We start from the raw sequence: 15,819 nt of genomic DNA, 5'->3' as shown, positions 1-15,819 counted from the left end.
TACGAGAATAAGGAAGTAATAACTCTGGTTACGGGAACTGGCCAGGGCAAAGAGACAACGCCTAAGAGGCTTAAGCCTCAACAGCAAGGTTAAAACATTATTTGAAAAGTTTTTTAAATCAATTCGGTTTGCACAGGCTTGCATTCATTGTTTAAAAAATCTAGAATTAAATTGACATCATTTGGAAATTTATCTGTAAATAATTTATATTCAGGGAGTATTTTCAGGGCTGTCAATCGATTAAAATACCTAATCACGATTAATCACATGATTGTCCATAGTTGATCACGATTAATTGCAAATTAATCGCACATTTTTTATCTGTTCAAAATGTACCTTTAAGGGAGATTTGTCAAGTATTTAATACTCTTATCAACATGGGAGTGGACAAATATGCTGCTTTATGCAAATGTATGTATTTATTTATTTATTACTGGAAATCAATTCACAACACAAAACAATGACAAATATTGTCCATAAACCCTCACAGGTACTGCATTTAGCATAAAAAATATGCTCAAATCATAACATGGCAAACTCAAGCCCAACAGGCAGTGTGCTGACTTGACTATGACTGTATGTGAATATCATAAAGTGGGCATGTCTGTAAAGGGGAGACTCGTGGGTACCCATAGAACCCATTTTCATTCACATATCTTGAGGTCAGAGGTCGAGGGACCCCTTTGAAAATCGCCATGCCAGTTTTTCCTCGCCAAAATTTAGCGCAAGTTTGGAGCATTATTTAATTTAGTATGACGAGGTTGGTACCAATAGATTCCTTAGGTTTCCTAGTTTCATGTGATGTTAGTATCTTCACTGCACTTTAAAACTGAGCCCGCTACTACTGTTAATGCGTTACAGAAATTAGTTATATTTCTGTTAGCGAATCTATATTTAGTTAGACGCAACAATTGTGTCTATTTTCTTGTTTAGGGTACACAAATCAAAAGAGTTACACATAATCCAGAGATGGGACCCTACTTTGAACTACAGTAGAAAAGGCTATCCGAAGAAAATTTTAATGTGCTTGCATACCCCTGAAAATCACAGAGGCAAACACTGCAAATAGCTTCAAATGTCTTAAGATCAGAAATGTAGCACGGGAGTTGCTGTTTAAATTGAAGCACTTAAAGTGTGTTTTGAAGTGTAATCTCTGAAATTATTTGAATTTTTTGTTTCAAGTTTAATCCCCGTTGACAGTTAAATTGGCAGTTTTTTATGTAAGCACTTAAAGTAAGTGAACTAACTTAAAACTAACTATTTGAAGCATAGCGTTGAAATCAGTTGAACTGTAAATGACGATGATGAAAGCAGGTAAAATTTTAGCTGATGCTACACTGTAAAAAGTTGTAAAGTAAAGTGTTTGTTGGTATGCAAGGAGTAACAGTAGTTGAAATGTCAGTTAGATCATTTGAGTTTTCAGTTGCAGAGAACATATTAATAACCCTTTAATTGTCTGGTAACATTTGTGTAAATTGCAAAGACTCTACACATTTGGATAACACTGCTGAGGACTTGCCGTGGCGGTGAGTTTGTAAGAAGAACCAGAACGAGTGTTTGCCCTTCAAACAAAGCATTTAACATTCGTCACTCCGTATCCCGTTCTATTAGGCCGAAGACTGGCTTTGTTAGAACTAAAACACAGGCGATGTGACATAACGTGCACAAGAGATACATCTCCAAAAATTGAAGGTGACACATTGAATTGGTCGGCATTAAGGTAAGATTGTTCTTGTTCTCTAGTGGGAGAGTTAAAGGCGGCTTACTTCTATAGGAGACAATTTTCGTAGTAAATCCCTCCTATTACCTTCCCCTCTCATGAATAACTTAGTTGCCCTTGATAACACAACCCTGGGACCATATCCTCACTTTCCCTCCATTGCTGACCAATTTTAGCAGATATACGTTGATTTGCAAAGGGGGCTGGTGAGCAGAAGTGTACCTTTTGTCTCTTCCGGAGAGTGAAGTTCTTCCACAGGAGCAGAGTGAACTGCGTCAGGAGACCCATTACAGCTTATCCTGGCAATATCCTGCCAAAGCGTCGCTATGGCAACTGGCCCACTTAATAAACCCTGGAGGGAATAAAAGGCAGAGTTTGGTTTTAATACAGAGGAGCAATGCATCTTGGGGGAGTGCCACTAATCATTCACTTCCCCAGGCCTTGGGGCTTATGGTGCAGCACCTGTTCTAAGAATTATTATCACCTACACTCAGCAAATCTCAGGACGGGGCAATGCCTCACGTGGAGGTTGCGCAGTTTGGATCTACTGTGTGAGAATCTTTATTAAAGACCATGTGGTTGTTTTACTTAATTTACTGCATATAAAACTATTAGGTCAAAACCAAAATCTCTTTTCTGCTCCTCTTAAAGAGGGATGAGGCAATGTAAACTGTGCTCTTTGACTCATTAAGCACCACTGTGCTACAAATTCTCTGTCAATTAATCCGTCTTTTTTGGCGACCAGAGCAAAATAAAAGACAGAAACTTCATGGGCAACTGCCTCACTTTTCATGTGGACCAAAGATTACTGTAAAAATATTTATAGCAGGTTTTTACTAGTCACTGGTTACACAGATAATAAACAAATAGATCTGCCGTGGCACTTTTTACACTGCTACATCAAGTATGACCTTTATAAAAAACTCCACAACTGGCAGCCTCTCCTTTGACTACAGTTCATTCATTGGCCCGCCGTGAGGTCCCATTCACAACTACAGAAATGTTAGTTGTTTTTATGTGTAATTATACAGTTGAGTTTTATTAATTTACAGTTGCCATATAAATGTGTTCCAGTAAAGAATCCACTCTGTAAATTAAGTTTTTACAAAAGGTTAGGGTCATTCATATATACATATGATTAACTCCCGTGTTTTTAAGCAGATGTCAAATAACCTGCTGTATATAACATGTAAGCTCATTTTCTAAAAAATAATAATAAAAAAAGGTTAGAGAAAATCCTTTGTTGATGTTATGTTAAATCAATAGAGATAGTTGGATCAAAACTACTGCAGCACCCACACTTTGACATACATTGAATATAATATACACAAATATACATTTCTAATATATCAGATACAAGATACATTTGAATATTATTTTGTTCAAGAATATACAAAAACAATTAAAAGATGCAACAATAGTTATTACCACATGTGATATGTGGTATTATGGGTAGGAATCACCAGATATTTAAGTCACAATATTACCTTATTGTAATTTTAAACAGTTTGCAAGTATTGTGATGAGATGCCATTGTGATATTGCAATTTATTACCTTTAAATTTTTTCAACTGCAATTGATGCAGTTAGTAAACATCTGTTTTATCTAATAAGATACTGTTTTTATTCTGTTCATCTCAGAGTTTTCATTCACATATCTTGAGGTCAGAGCTCAAGGGACCCCTTTGGAAATGGCCTGGCCAGTTTTTCCTCAACAAAATGTTGCATAAATTTGGAGCATTATTTAGCGTTCTCCCCAACAAGCTAACATGACATGGTTGCAATGGATTCCTTGGGTTTTCTAGTTTCATAAGATACCAGGATCTTCACTTTAGCTTTAGACTAAGCCCGCTACAAAGATCAATATTTGACATTTGTGTATTGATACAATATTGCCATGCAAAATATTGCGATACTATGCTATATCGATTTTTCCCCCACCCCTGTATGGTATGGTATACCTTACAATACATAAACTAGAATTACCTGCCTCACCGTTGTATGACCCCGCCAACAAGTCAAGTTGCAGTTTACATCCATGTCTGTCTAAATGTCTTCACTTCATCTTTTTATCCAGTTAGACATGTGTTTGAAATTTTCATAATTAGCAAATTCATTCTTGAGTTATGGCCAAAAACGTGTTCTGTGAGGTCACAGTGATCTTGACCTTTGACCACCAAAATCAAATCAGTTCATCCTTGAGTCCAAGTGGACGTTTGTGCCAAATCTGAAAAAAAATCCTCCAGGTGTTCCTGAGATATCGCGTTCAAGAATGGGTCGGAAGTGCATGCGAACAGACAGACAGACAGACAAACAGACAGACAGACAGACAGACAGACAGACGGACAGACGGACAGAAGGACAGAAGGACAGAAGGACAGACAGACAGACAGACAGACGGACAGACGGACAGAAGGACAGAAGGACAGACAGACAGACGGACACGGCTGTCACAGGCGTGGTGGCATAGAAATAGAAGCAAAGTGTGAAAACAGATTTTCATTGCTTGTTGTAAAAAGAAAGATGAAATATTTGAGAGCATATTTACGAGCTTGAGTACAAACAATTATGAAATGCAAGGAGGGCTTTTAAATCCTCAAAAACACTCAAAGAATAGAGTTATTAATTCTTAATATTCAATGGTCAAGGTGTGTTACCTAGCTGTGTTTAAAAAATGTTGCAGGGCACTACAACTGACAATCTGTGGAGACTTTTGAGATCAGAGTATGTGTGCAAGGTGGGTCAGGTGGGGATGGGCTTTTTAGCCCCAGGGCAGTCCTGCCAAATGTGCCACCTTTTAACGCTCCATTTCCTCTTTCAGTACAGGTCCCATCATCCCGCTGTGTGTTTACATTATTTACTGCTACTTCATGGATGTTTTATTTACTGTCATAGTCAAAGTTGAGGCTCCCTCACTCACAAATGGCCAAATAAGTGCTCTAATGGGCGCTCAAGGCAATTCAATAATCTATTATGGCATATTGGTGAGACGTAACTGGCTAAGCGTAGACTTTCCTGAATAGCATTTTTTTTTTCTGCTAAGCTATCAACTTCCATATTTTTGACATTTACCAGAAATTGCTGTAGTTAGAGTGTACTATCATCACACCACCTCCTCCACAGTAGTTTTTCTTGTCGTGTACTATTCACTATTTGCTTTCGCCTTCACTTCATGGCTTACTTTGAATATCTTTGTATGGAGTTGGCGGTTACGGAATTGTACAAGGGTAAAATGGCCTGGGTCTTTACAAAGAGGCCTAGTACGCATGAACACTCGACTCCATCAAATGCTTGTATAATTGAGTATGTGCTGCATTGGCTCGCACTGCTTTCAAGCCTTGTCTTTTGAAACATGTAATGTGCAAGAGAAGGACAGCTTGGTACCACCTCCACTCTGAAATCACGTCAAGCATGAAGGGTAAACAACATCTCTAAGAATATACTCAACCCATACGTCAAAAAATGTGTGTGTGTGTGTGTGTGTGTGTGTGTGTGTGTGTGTGTGTGTGTGTGTGAGAGTTGTGTTAGTATCCGAAAAAAAGAGATGCGTCTGTAAAAGATGGTGCGTGTGTGTGTGTGTGGGCGAGTGTTGTGGAAAAGCCCAGCTAAAGGACTCTTTTTCAATTCCACATCTAAAGAAAAGATAACAAGTAACAAGAGAGGGGATGGTTGTGATTTGCATTGCAGCCGCATTGTTACAAAACACAATGAACACAGCTTCTCCAGAGAACAAAAACCATACACTGAAGAGTGTTTTCCAGATCATCATTTTAATCTACGACTAGGAGCACAGAGAATAATTGAAGTAATAAGTTCTTTTCGCCACTTTTTGGACTTGTTTTTCACAAGAGTGTGGCCATCAGGCGCTGGCATCAGCTTTTCACGGTATCATTAGTTCCAAAGAAAGCCCCGAGAAAGGAGCAAGGAGGGGAGAAAAGGGAGAGAATGTAGTTGATACAAGAAAGGAAAGCAAAGTTGAGAGGATATAAGTGCTGATGCATGCCTGGCGTTTGGGGACCAGGGGCAGCAAAGTGCATTATTTCAGCCCCTAGGATGATCGAAAGAGTACACAGATATTTGTCATACAGCATGAGAGCAGAGGACGGCAGAGAATGCCTGTGACATCCGTTACAAGGGCTGTCTATAGCCCTCTGAAGGGTATAATGGTCCCTGCGCTCCTTCATTCAATCTGTCTTTTTTCTCTGTCTAACTCTACCTCGATCATACACAACCTCCCCACAACAGGAAGTCATACTGTACACTGTAAGAAAGAAGGTTCAAGGATATACTTATGCTATTTGTTTTAATTACAGGTAATACATAAGGATGAACCTCAACACTTTTCCTCTTTGGATGTTATATTCAGGTTATCGTTTAAAAGTGCGAGCACTTGTTTTTAGTGGATTTTTTCAAACACCGGCATGCTCATGCTGGTGATTTAATTGCTGTACAATTTAATCACCAGCATGACCCCTGATCGCGCTGCTTCAGTTCATTGTACAACAATAATCTCAACTGATTAAATGTTCTAAAACGAGACATTGAGACTGAGGTGTTTTGAATTGTAGTGTATAATCGGGTGCAAAAGATTCTTAAAACTGATAGTTTGGTATGAAATTAGAATATCCCAAACAATGTATTAAGTTTAAAAAAAAATTGTTATGCAAAGGAAACAAGAGAAAAACAATTTCTACCACATTGTTCGACAACTAAAATTGATTTAAAAAACAGCTTTCTGCAGCCATCCAAACGTATGAAAACTGTTGCACAGCAGATTACTACGGCTCACTGTTAGTTCACATTTAATATTGAACTCAGTATGATGGGTGGAGGTGAACAGAAATTATATAAGTATATATATATATATATTAAAAAAAAAGCAACTGCAGGTTGAATCCAAGATGGCCGCCAGACCAGTCCTGTGTTTGTGTGTCTGCATGTGAGCTCGGAATTTATGTTTTATTTATGTTTTATTTTGTCTGCTGATCTGGCTGTTGTAACGTGTAAAGTGTCTTCAGCTTGTACTGGACTGAGAGCATAGTGCCTATTTATTGGTTTCTTACAAAATCCATAAATTACAGCCTAGCCTCCTCTGCTAGCTGTAGCCTGGGCCTGTCCAACCTGCTACAGTCTGGCCTCCTCTGCTAGATGTAGCCTGGGCTTCTTCAACCTGGTACAGCCTAGCCTCCTCTGCTAGCTGTAGCCTGGGCTTCTTCAACCTGGTACAGCCTGGGCCAATTCAACCTACTACAGCCTGTCCTCCTCTGCTAGCTGTAGCCTGGCCCTCTTCAACCTGCTACAGCCTGGGCCAATTCAACCTGCTACAGCCTGGACTCCTCTGCTAGCTGTAGCCTGGCCCTCTTCAACCTGCTACAGCCTGGGTCTCTTCAACCTGCTACAGCCTGGGCCTCTTCAACCTGCTACAGCCTAGCCTCCTCTGCTAGCTGTAGCATGGGCCTGTTCAACCTGCTACAGCCTGGGCCAATTCAACCTGCTACAGCCTGGGCCAATTCAACCTGCTACAGCCTCGGCCTCTTCAACCTGCTACAGCCTAGCCTCCTCTGCTGGCTGTAGCCTGGGCCTCTTCAACCTGCTACAGCCTGACCCCCTTTGCTGGCTACAGCCTAGCTTCCTCTGCTAGCTGTAGCCCGGGCCTCTTCAACTTGCTTCAACCTGCTACAGCTTGGGCCTCTTCAACCTGCTACAGCCTGGTTTCCTCTGCTAGCTATAGCCTGGGCCTCTTCAACCTGCTACAGCCTAGCCTCCTCTGCTAGCTGAAGCCTGGGCCTCTTCAACTTGCTACAGCCTGGCTTCCTCTGCTAGCTATAGCCTGGCCCTCTTCAACCTGCTATAGCCTGGGCCTCTTCAACCTGCTACAGCCTGGTTTCCTCTGCTAGCTGTAGCCCGGGCCTCTTCAACTTGCTTCAACCTGCTACAGCTTGAGCCTCTTCAACCTGCTATAGCCTGGCTTCCTCTGCTAGCTATAGCCTGGGCCTCTTCAACCTGCTACAGCCTAGCCTCCTCTGCTAGCTGAAGCCTGGGCCTCTTCAACCTGCTACAGCCTGGCTTCCTCTGCTAGCTATAGCCTGGCCCTCTTCAACCTGCTACAGCCTGACCTATTGGTTATTGGTTTGGACATGTTTCATCCACTAAAACCTTCCTGGCCTTTTTGGCTCACAATCATTTCTATTTTCTGGATCAGATCAGCTCATACAACCTGCCTTTCTAGCAGGTACACACAGGAGACTGCCATCATTTCTAACGGTGTTGGTACATTGGACTTCAGTTTATCAACCAGGGACATTTCATCCTTCTGGATTACAAAGACTTTTGGACTTTCTACTTGGTGTGTAACAAATCTTATTCCTTTGTACTCTTACATGTTATTGCAGCAGTTCCACGACGACTCCTCTTTAATTTTGACCAAACCGTCAATGAAAGATAAACATATGCAACATTTTAGCACTATCCTCAGACGTGTGTTAATCATTCTCATGTTGTTAATCTCTGGAAATGTTCACCCAAACCCAGGGCCCGCTATTCATGGTCCCACTGTCTCTAATCTGTCGTTTAATGATTTTTGTGATCGTAAATCATTGGGCTTTCTACATGTCAATATCTGTAGTTTGTTGCCAAAACATGACTATTTAAAAGCCTGGGTGCACACTGCAAACCCTGATGTTCTGGCTGTCTCTGAATCATGGCTTAAGAAAGGTGTCTCGGATCTAGAAATTCGAATACCGGGTTACAACGTCTTTCGTCAGGATAGATCCACCAAGGGTGGCGGCGTGGCTATATTTGTAAAAGATCATTTGCAATGTTCTGTTACGCTGTCTAAATCAGTCCCCAAGCAATTTGAACTGTTACTGTTAAAACTTAAACTGTCAACAAATTTCACTCTGTCTGTTGCTGTTTGCTATAGACCACCCTCTGCTCCAGCATGCACATTAAGAGCTCTCGGTGAACTGTTGGCCCCTCACATTTCCTCTGAGTTTGTCCTTCTGGGTGACCTAAACTGGAATATTATCAACCCCCCTGATTTAGTTACACAGCAATTTGATGCTTTAAACCTCTTTCAAATTGTATCTGAGCCAACCAGACATAATTTGAAATCACCGTCATCTGCCACACTGATCGATATTATTCTCACTAACACTCCATCAAACTACCGATCTGGAGTCTTCAGTCAAGACTTGAGTGACCACTGTGCCATTGCATGCGTTCGCTCCGGCCTCTCTGTCAAACGTCCACCGGTGATTGTGACCAAGCGCTCACTGAAAAACTTTGACAATCAGGCCTTCCTGCAAGATGTTGCAGCTGCAAACTGGGAAAGAATCAATCTTATCCCCTCAGTGGAAGATGCCTGGTCTTATTTCAAAAACACCTTTAGCCTAATCATTGAGAAACACGCCCCATTGAAACGATTCCGGACGAAGAATCGCTACAGCCCCTGGTTCAGTCACGATTTGGCGGCTCTGATCCACCTAAAAAACACCTCATGGCGGAGAGCGAGGTCTTCTCAGTCTGCTGCCGACTGGCTGGCCTTCAGACAATGCAGGAACAAAACAACACAGGCGATCAGGAAAGCTAAAATCAGTCATTTCAAAGAAGAATTCTCAGCCAGTGGCTCTGACGCCAAGAAATTTTGGAAAACAGTCAAATCCATGGAAAACAAACTTGCTTCTCCGCATCTACCCACTTCTTTGATTTTTGATGACATTGTTGTTACTGATAAACAACGCATGGCCACACACTTCAACCAACATTTCGTGAAATCATCTAATTTCTTTGGTGCAGCTGCCCCTGAAACAGATTCATCTAACACTCCTACTTCATCACCCAGCGTTAACAGCTTCTCCCTTCAACCTGTTAAGGTTTCGGAAGTCCTGGATGAACTCATTAAGTTAGATTCGAACAAGTCAGCTGGATCTGATGGGCTTGACCCTGTGTTTTTAAAATCAGCCGCTCATATTATTGCTTCCCCTATTACAAGCCTGTTTAACCTGTCATTTCATCTGTCTGTTTTCCCCCTTGACTGGAAATCGGCTACGATTCTCCCCCTCTTTAAAGGAGGCTCTGGCTCTGACCCGAACTGCTACAGGCCGATTTCCATTTTGCCCTGTCTGGCCAAAGTCATAGAGAAACTGGTACATAAACAACTAATTCACGTCATTGACTTAAATCATATTTTGTCTGACCTGCAGTCTGGGTTTAGGAAAGGCCACGGATGTACCACCGCTACACTGAAGGTCCTTGATGACGTCATCACCGCCATGGACAACAAACAGACTTGTGTAGCTGCCTTTATAGACCTAGCCAAGGCTTTTGACTCGGTCAACCATAACATTCTCCTGCAAAGACTACTGTCCAGTAGATGTTGCAACTGGTTTGCTAGCTACCTGGCTGATCGTGTCCAGCGGGTGAAGACCGAAAACATCATGTCTGAACCTCTTACCATCTCTAAAGGTGTGCCTCAAGGCTCCATCTTAGGCCCTATTTTGTTCTCCATTTATATTAACGATGTAGCCAAAGCTGCTAGAAATTCCTGGATTCATCTGTATGCTGATGACACCATCATATATTCAGCTGGTCCCTCACTCCACTCTGCTGTGTCCACTCTTCAACAAAGCCTCAACTCCATCCAACAGTCTTTCCACAACCTCCACCTGCTCCTCAACTCCAAAAAGACCAAATGTATGCTGTTTGACCGGAAAAACCTCATCATCCCCAGCCCTCCCAAGATCTACAGTGCTGATGGCTCGGAGCTGGAGTTTGTCAGCTCCTACAAATACCTTGGCTTCTGGTTGGACTCATCTCTCTCATTTAACACACACATCAATAACCTTCTGGCTAAAGTCAAAGCTAGACTGGGTTTCCTGTATCGAAACAAGGCCTCCTTCACACATTCTGCCAAATTCACCCTTGAAAATGACCATCCTTCCTCTATTTGACTACGGCGATATAATTTATAAAATGGCATCAAAGACCACCCTCAGAAAACTGGACACACTCCACCACTCAGCAATCCGTTTTGCCACATGTGCACCCTTCACCACCCACCACTGTGATCTTTACAGATTGGTGGATTGGCCCTCCCTTCACACCAGGCGGCTACAACACTGGCTGCTCTTGGTCTACAAATCCATTTTGGGAATGACCCCTCGCTACCTCTCCAGTCTTCTGCACATTTCCGACAGCAATCGCCGTTTAAGATCCAGTGACTTCATTAGGCTCATCATTCCAAAAGTCCGTACTGTGTTTGGTCATAACTCCTTTCATTTTGCCGCTGCAAATGACTGGAACTCACTACAAAATACGCTCAAACTAACAGCTCTCACCTCTCTCAACATGTTCAAACAAAAGCTGCAACAAGTCATAGTTGACTGCTGTACTTGCTGACCAGCCCTCACCTCTCTCTCTCTCTTCCATTTATACAAAGAACATCCAGTAATCCGCCTTTTTTTGTACATAGTGTTTATTAATTTACCTATGCTGTTTTTAGCCATTTTCTCATGTGTTTGTCATACTGTATTGTATCTGTGCTGTTTGTGTCACTTGTGTGGACTGTGCTACTGCCTCTTGGCCAGGTCATCATTGTAAATGAGAATTGGTTCTCAATTGATTTTACCTGGTTAAATAAAGGTCAAAAAAAAAAAAAAGGCGGTTACAATGGATTCAAATGTTGACCATGACACCATTGGTGACTAAACTATCTAAACGTCTACAGAAACCTTTCAATCCACCCCATAAACCACTTCATATACTCAATATCTCCATTTCTATGCTCAATGTTTTTTTTTAAATTTTCAAAAGTGCACAGCTTCCATTTATTGCATTGTGAGTCCGCCTCGACCTCTCCAGTCCATGAGTGGAGAGGTCGAGACTGGACAAATTTGTCAAAAATGCACCATCACATATTGCTTTAATTTTCCATTCATTGCTACAATGTCATATCATGACATTTGTATTGGAGATGCACCATGTGCAAGGATGGTGACACATCTGGCCAACATACAGTACACTCCTTTATTATCTCTTGTATATTGTTTTTTAAATGTATTATTAACCCCTGATGCCGCCTCAAGTTTCTCGTTGAAAACTACATTTTATAATTATATTTGAACACATCATGATAACGTTGTAATTTACCTTCACCCAATACAAATTTTTACCAAACTATTTACCGAGCTATATTAGCCATAATGTAACTTAATAAAACCTTAAAGTTAGCGGTTAGCTCCGTAATTTAGCCAAGGAGGACTGTGCTGCCCACCAGCTGCTAACAGCTTACGTTAAAAGCTCTCATCCTGCCGAGTTCAAAATGGATTTGTTGTTCACAATGTAGCACTATCAGGGAACTTTTCTATTGTCCCCAGAACAACAGGATGCCTTTAGTCTCGAGCCCTGATTCCCGGTACCTGCAGTACTGTAGAAAAATGAGTATGTCATGTTTTCAGAATTTTGGCATCGACTTGGTACCGAAGTATCGGCACTCATATGAGCTGCCCAACCAACAGCCAGTGGTAGCTGCAATAATCCCCTCTGCATTCTACATGACTTGAGTTGTGATACTAAACCTAACTTCTACCGGCTATCAGCACCCTGTTCTCCCTGGAGCACCTCTCTTCCTCGTCCCTGTGCCAGCTCCCACAAACTGATGGGAAAGAAAGTTTACTGACCCAAAGATGGATCTTGATCATCTTTTAGACCCTCACACTGAATTCTCAGCAATATATTATAAATATAAAGTCCTGCTGGAATACAGTACTTTCTTTTGAAGGAAGTTCATCTTATATCTCAGCCACTATCCACAGCCTTGCACAGCAGCAATGCAAGCTTTTAAAATGGCAACAGGGCCAGACTACTTATACAATACTAATTACCATGAAGGATCTAATGGCCCGACATCAGACATAAATAATAAGTCTCTCCTGAATGTCGCTCTTATGGTGAACTTCCTCATAGAGAACTACATTGAGAGACTATGATGATTACAGATTGTGGTGATTTAATGCTGTAAAAAACACTTGCAGTGTAAATATGTTAAATATTCTCTTAACTGTGCTCGACTTAAATATTGTCTTAATCCTGGGGACACAGTATGATTGTTTTAATACCAAAACCATATTACTTTTGATTAGTATTTCTATTAGTATTTTATTTTAAAATTAAGTTTGTGAAGGTTCTCAGTCATCCAGGTCATGGTATCCAGGTATGGGTTAAATCAGCAGCAACTGGACTTGGTTTAGATTCTTGAGGACGTTTCACTTCTCATCCAAGAAGCTTCTTCAGTTCTGGCTAAATGGCAGGGGAACCCAGGAATTGAACCTCTGTGGAGTCATTAGCAGGGTTCCCCTGCCATTTAGCCAGAACTGAAGAAGCTTCTTGGATGAGAAGTGAAACGTCTTCAAGAATCTAAACCAAGTCCAGTTGCTGCTGATTTAACCCTTACTCAGATTTTAAAATTAAGTTTCTTTATTGCAGATTTGAACCACATCAGTGTCCACGTCAACAAATAAACACAACAAATAGTGTTGTGCATAGTCAAAAGAAATAACATTTTAATATTTATACTGGTGTGTCTGGTGTTTGCACTCATGTTAGTTTTGAGGATGACAAATAGATTACTCAAAGAAGGATCTTTGTGTGGGTTTTTTTCAGAGCATGGGTGAAAAGGGAGTGTGCTGCTTTTCTTCAAAACTGTTTATTAAAGATATATTTAATAAGCAAATAATTAAAGAGCCTTAAATTAGTAGACTTCAGGTCAGGTTTGTAATTCACATCCTAAAAGCTTTCTTTTAACAGCCTTTTGTCCTTGTGTGTAAGTGAAAGACAGAAGTACATACTCAGTAAAAGTGTGTACATATACCACATATTGCAGCACAAACCATCAAACTATAATGATTAAATTAAGGTGGTGCTAACTAGTATCTAGAATTGGCATTGCTAATATGTAGCTTGTTACATGAAAATAAGTGTGTTTCTACTCCTGTCACTAATTCAACCTTTTTGCAGCAAGTACTCCCTTTAATCGCAGATACTTTAAGCTGCGATATTGGAGTCTGTCAAAATTATATCAGTGATATTAAGTCAGTCATTACACGTAATTAGTTTTGGAGAAGTAATATCTCTAAGCTCTGGTAACTGTGCATCCTGGGGCAACCTGTCAATCACTTTTAGCAGATAATTACTCATTCATTAGAAACAAAATCAAAATGATGAATAAAAAAATTATAGGATAAACGTTAGCACTTAATGAATAATTAAGACATGTCATTCAAGAAGAAATGACTTGGCACATACAGTATACTGTACAAAAAGAGACCATGTTACATCAGTCTAGGCTCACTGTAAATCATTAGAGTGATGTTGCTCTTATGTAGTGGCTAAAGTCCACCCTCTTTCTGCTTGTGACTCAGCAAACAAACCGTGAGAATATAAGCATGTTTTAAATTATTCATATGTAGTCAACTGTAACCAAACTATAATTTAATTTCCTCCTGTTATTGTGTAACACAAAAGGTATCCACTGAAATCCTTCACTTCCTCCCCAGCTTCTTTATTTCCATTTTAAAAGCAGCCGGCCTGGAGACCAGTTTATTAAATGCTTTCAAATAAGATAAGCAGTTCTCACGGCACTATTTGATCCACTACAGACAAGACAGGCGGAGGAAAACAGAGACAAGTGTACAGACGCCCGGGCCAGAGCCCGAGCTAGCCTCGGGAGTAGAGAGCAAGCTACAATAACAACAACAGCAGCAGAAAAGAGGCAGCATCACAGAAGGGCCTGGCTACAAAACATGTGTCCTGTTAGAGAAAACAAACTGTCAAAGACAACATACCTCCAAGCTGTTTGGCTTTCACCCATCAGCACATCTTAGCCTAAAGATGGATTTGACCACTTTTAACTGCCGGCCCATATGAGTCACATAAAAAGCCACACTTTTACCATCTCTCTTCCTTCCCCCCCCTCTCTCTCTCTCTCTCTCTCTCTCACATGCACTCCCTGCCTCCCTGCCTACGTCGCTATCCTCTTTTACCTAGAGTCATAAAGTATGCAAATGACCTCTGCTGTGCCTGTCGTAGCGACTGTAGCCACAGTAATATTGCAGGCAGGAAGCACACAGGTGGTGTACATTTCACAGCATGTTCCCTTAAGCTTAGGCCTGTAGCGGAGCACATATGTCTACTCCTTGTAGTCTTGTCTGAGTCACCTGATGAGGCGAGGAGGGGTGAACGGGAGCATTGCCCTACATTTCGCTGGCCTTGTTTTTGCATTCGTGGGGCTGTGTAAGTTTGTCTCGCAGGGTGTAAACTTTGAAATGTAGTCACCAGTTGATTGAGCACAAATTATTCATGAGCTAATTAGTCCTAAAACTATTTATTTTTTTTTTTTTAAATAAATGACGCATCAGTTAAAAAAGAGGTCAGAGAGGAGATAGGATCATGGGAAGTGTATTTATTTACTGTGAGAAAGCCGAGCTGAAAATGTTGATGATGTTGTTGATGATCAACTGAATGTGTCACATGGGGGGGTGAGCAGCTAAGTGCAGTGACTGTAGAGTTTTATAGCAACTATATAATTTGGTTACAAGGGGGCTAAGAGTTTATTATGCTAGGTGATAAAGAATAATACCAAAGCTGCACAGGGAGGACATAATTATTTAGATGAGATGGGTGTTTAGACAGGGAATAAACAGGGATGCCTCACACTGGATATTTCTGTGTTCATTAGGGGCGGTTGTGGCTCAGAGGTAGAGCATGGTCGTCCACCAATCACATGTCCAATCGCATGTCGAAGTGTCCTTGAGCAAGACACATAACTCCAAGTTGCTCCCCAAGGCTGTGCCATCGGTGTCTGAATGAGTATCTAGATTAGTTGGCTCCTTGCATGGCAGCCTCTGCCATCAGTGTATGAATGTGTGTGTGAATGGGTGAATGCAGACATGTAGTGTAAAGCGCTTTGAGTGGTCGGAAAAAAAGAAAAGCGCTATATAAATGTAAGTCCATTTACCATTTACATTACCATTCATTAGTATGTAATTAATTAATATGTCCCTCGAAAACATCTGTTTTTCCCTTTCAGGCCAAAGCTAAAG

The 15,819-nt window shown here is 41.1% G+C and overlaps 1 protein-coding gene across 2 annotated transcripts in view; it reads right to left on the bottom strand.

Annotated features, from left to right (window-relative positions):
- LOC141760239 (phospholipid-transporting ATPase ABCA1) overlaps positions 1-14,918 on the bottom strand; it is a 165,749-nt gene extending 150,831 nt beyond the window's left edge. For both annotated transcript variants that reach the window (XM_074622880.1, XM_074622881.1), the window contains exons 1-2: positions 14,563-14,918; positions 1,943-2,072 (exon numbers count right to left, since the gene is read on the bottom strand). In XM_074622880.1, the coding sequence (XP_074478981.1) occupies positions 1,943-2,008 (66 nt within the window). In that variant the 5' untranslated portion in view covers positions 2,009-2,072; positions 14,563-14,918. The remainder of the gene's footprint in view (positions 1-1,942; positions 2,073-14,562) is intronic.
- Between the last annotated feature and the right edge of the window lie 901 nt (positions 14,919-15,819).

The sequence above is a fragment of the Sebastes fasciatus genome, chromosome 22 (genome assembly GCF_043250625.1).
Source record: "Sebastes fasciatus isolate fSebFas1 chromosome 22, fSebFas1.pri, whole genome shotgun sequence".
Lineage (NCBI taxonomy): Eukaryota > Metazoa > Chordata > Actinopteri > Perciformes > Sebastidae > Sebastes > Sebastes fasciatus.
This window is presented reverse-complemented; position numbering and strand designations above follow the sequence as displayed.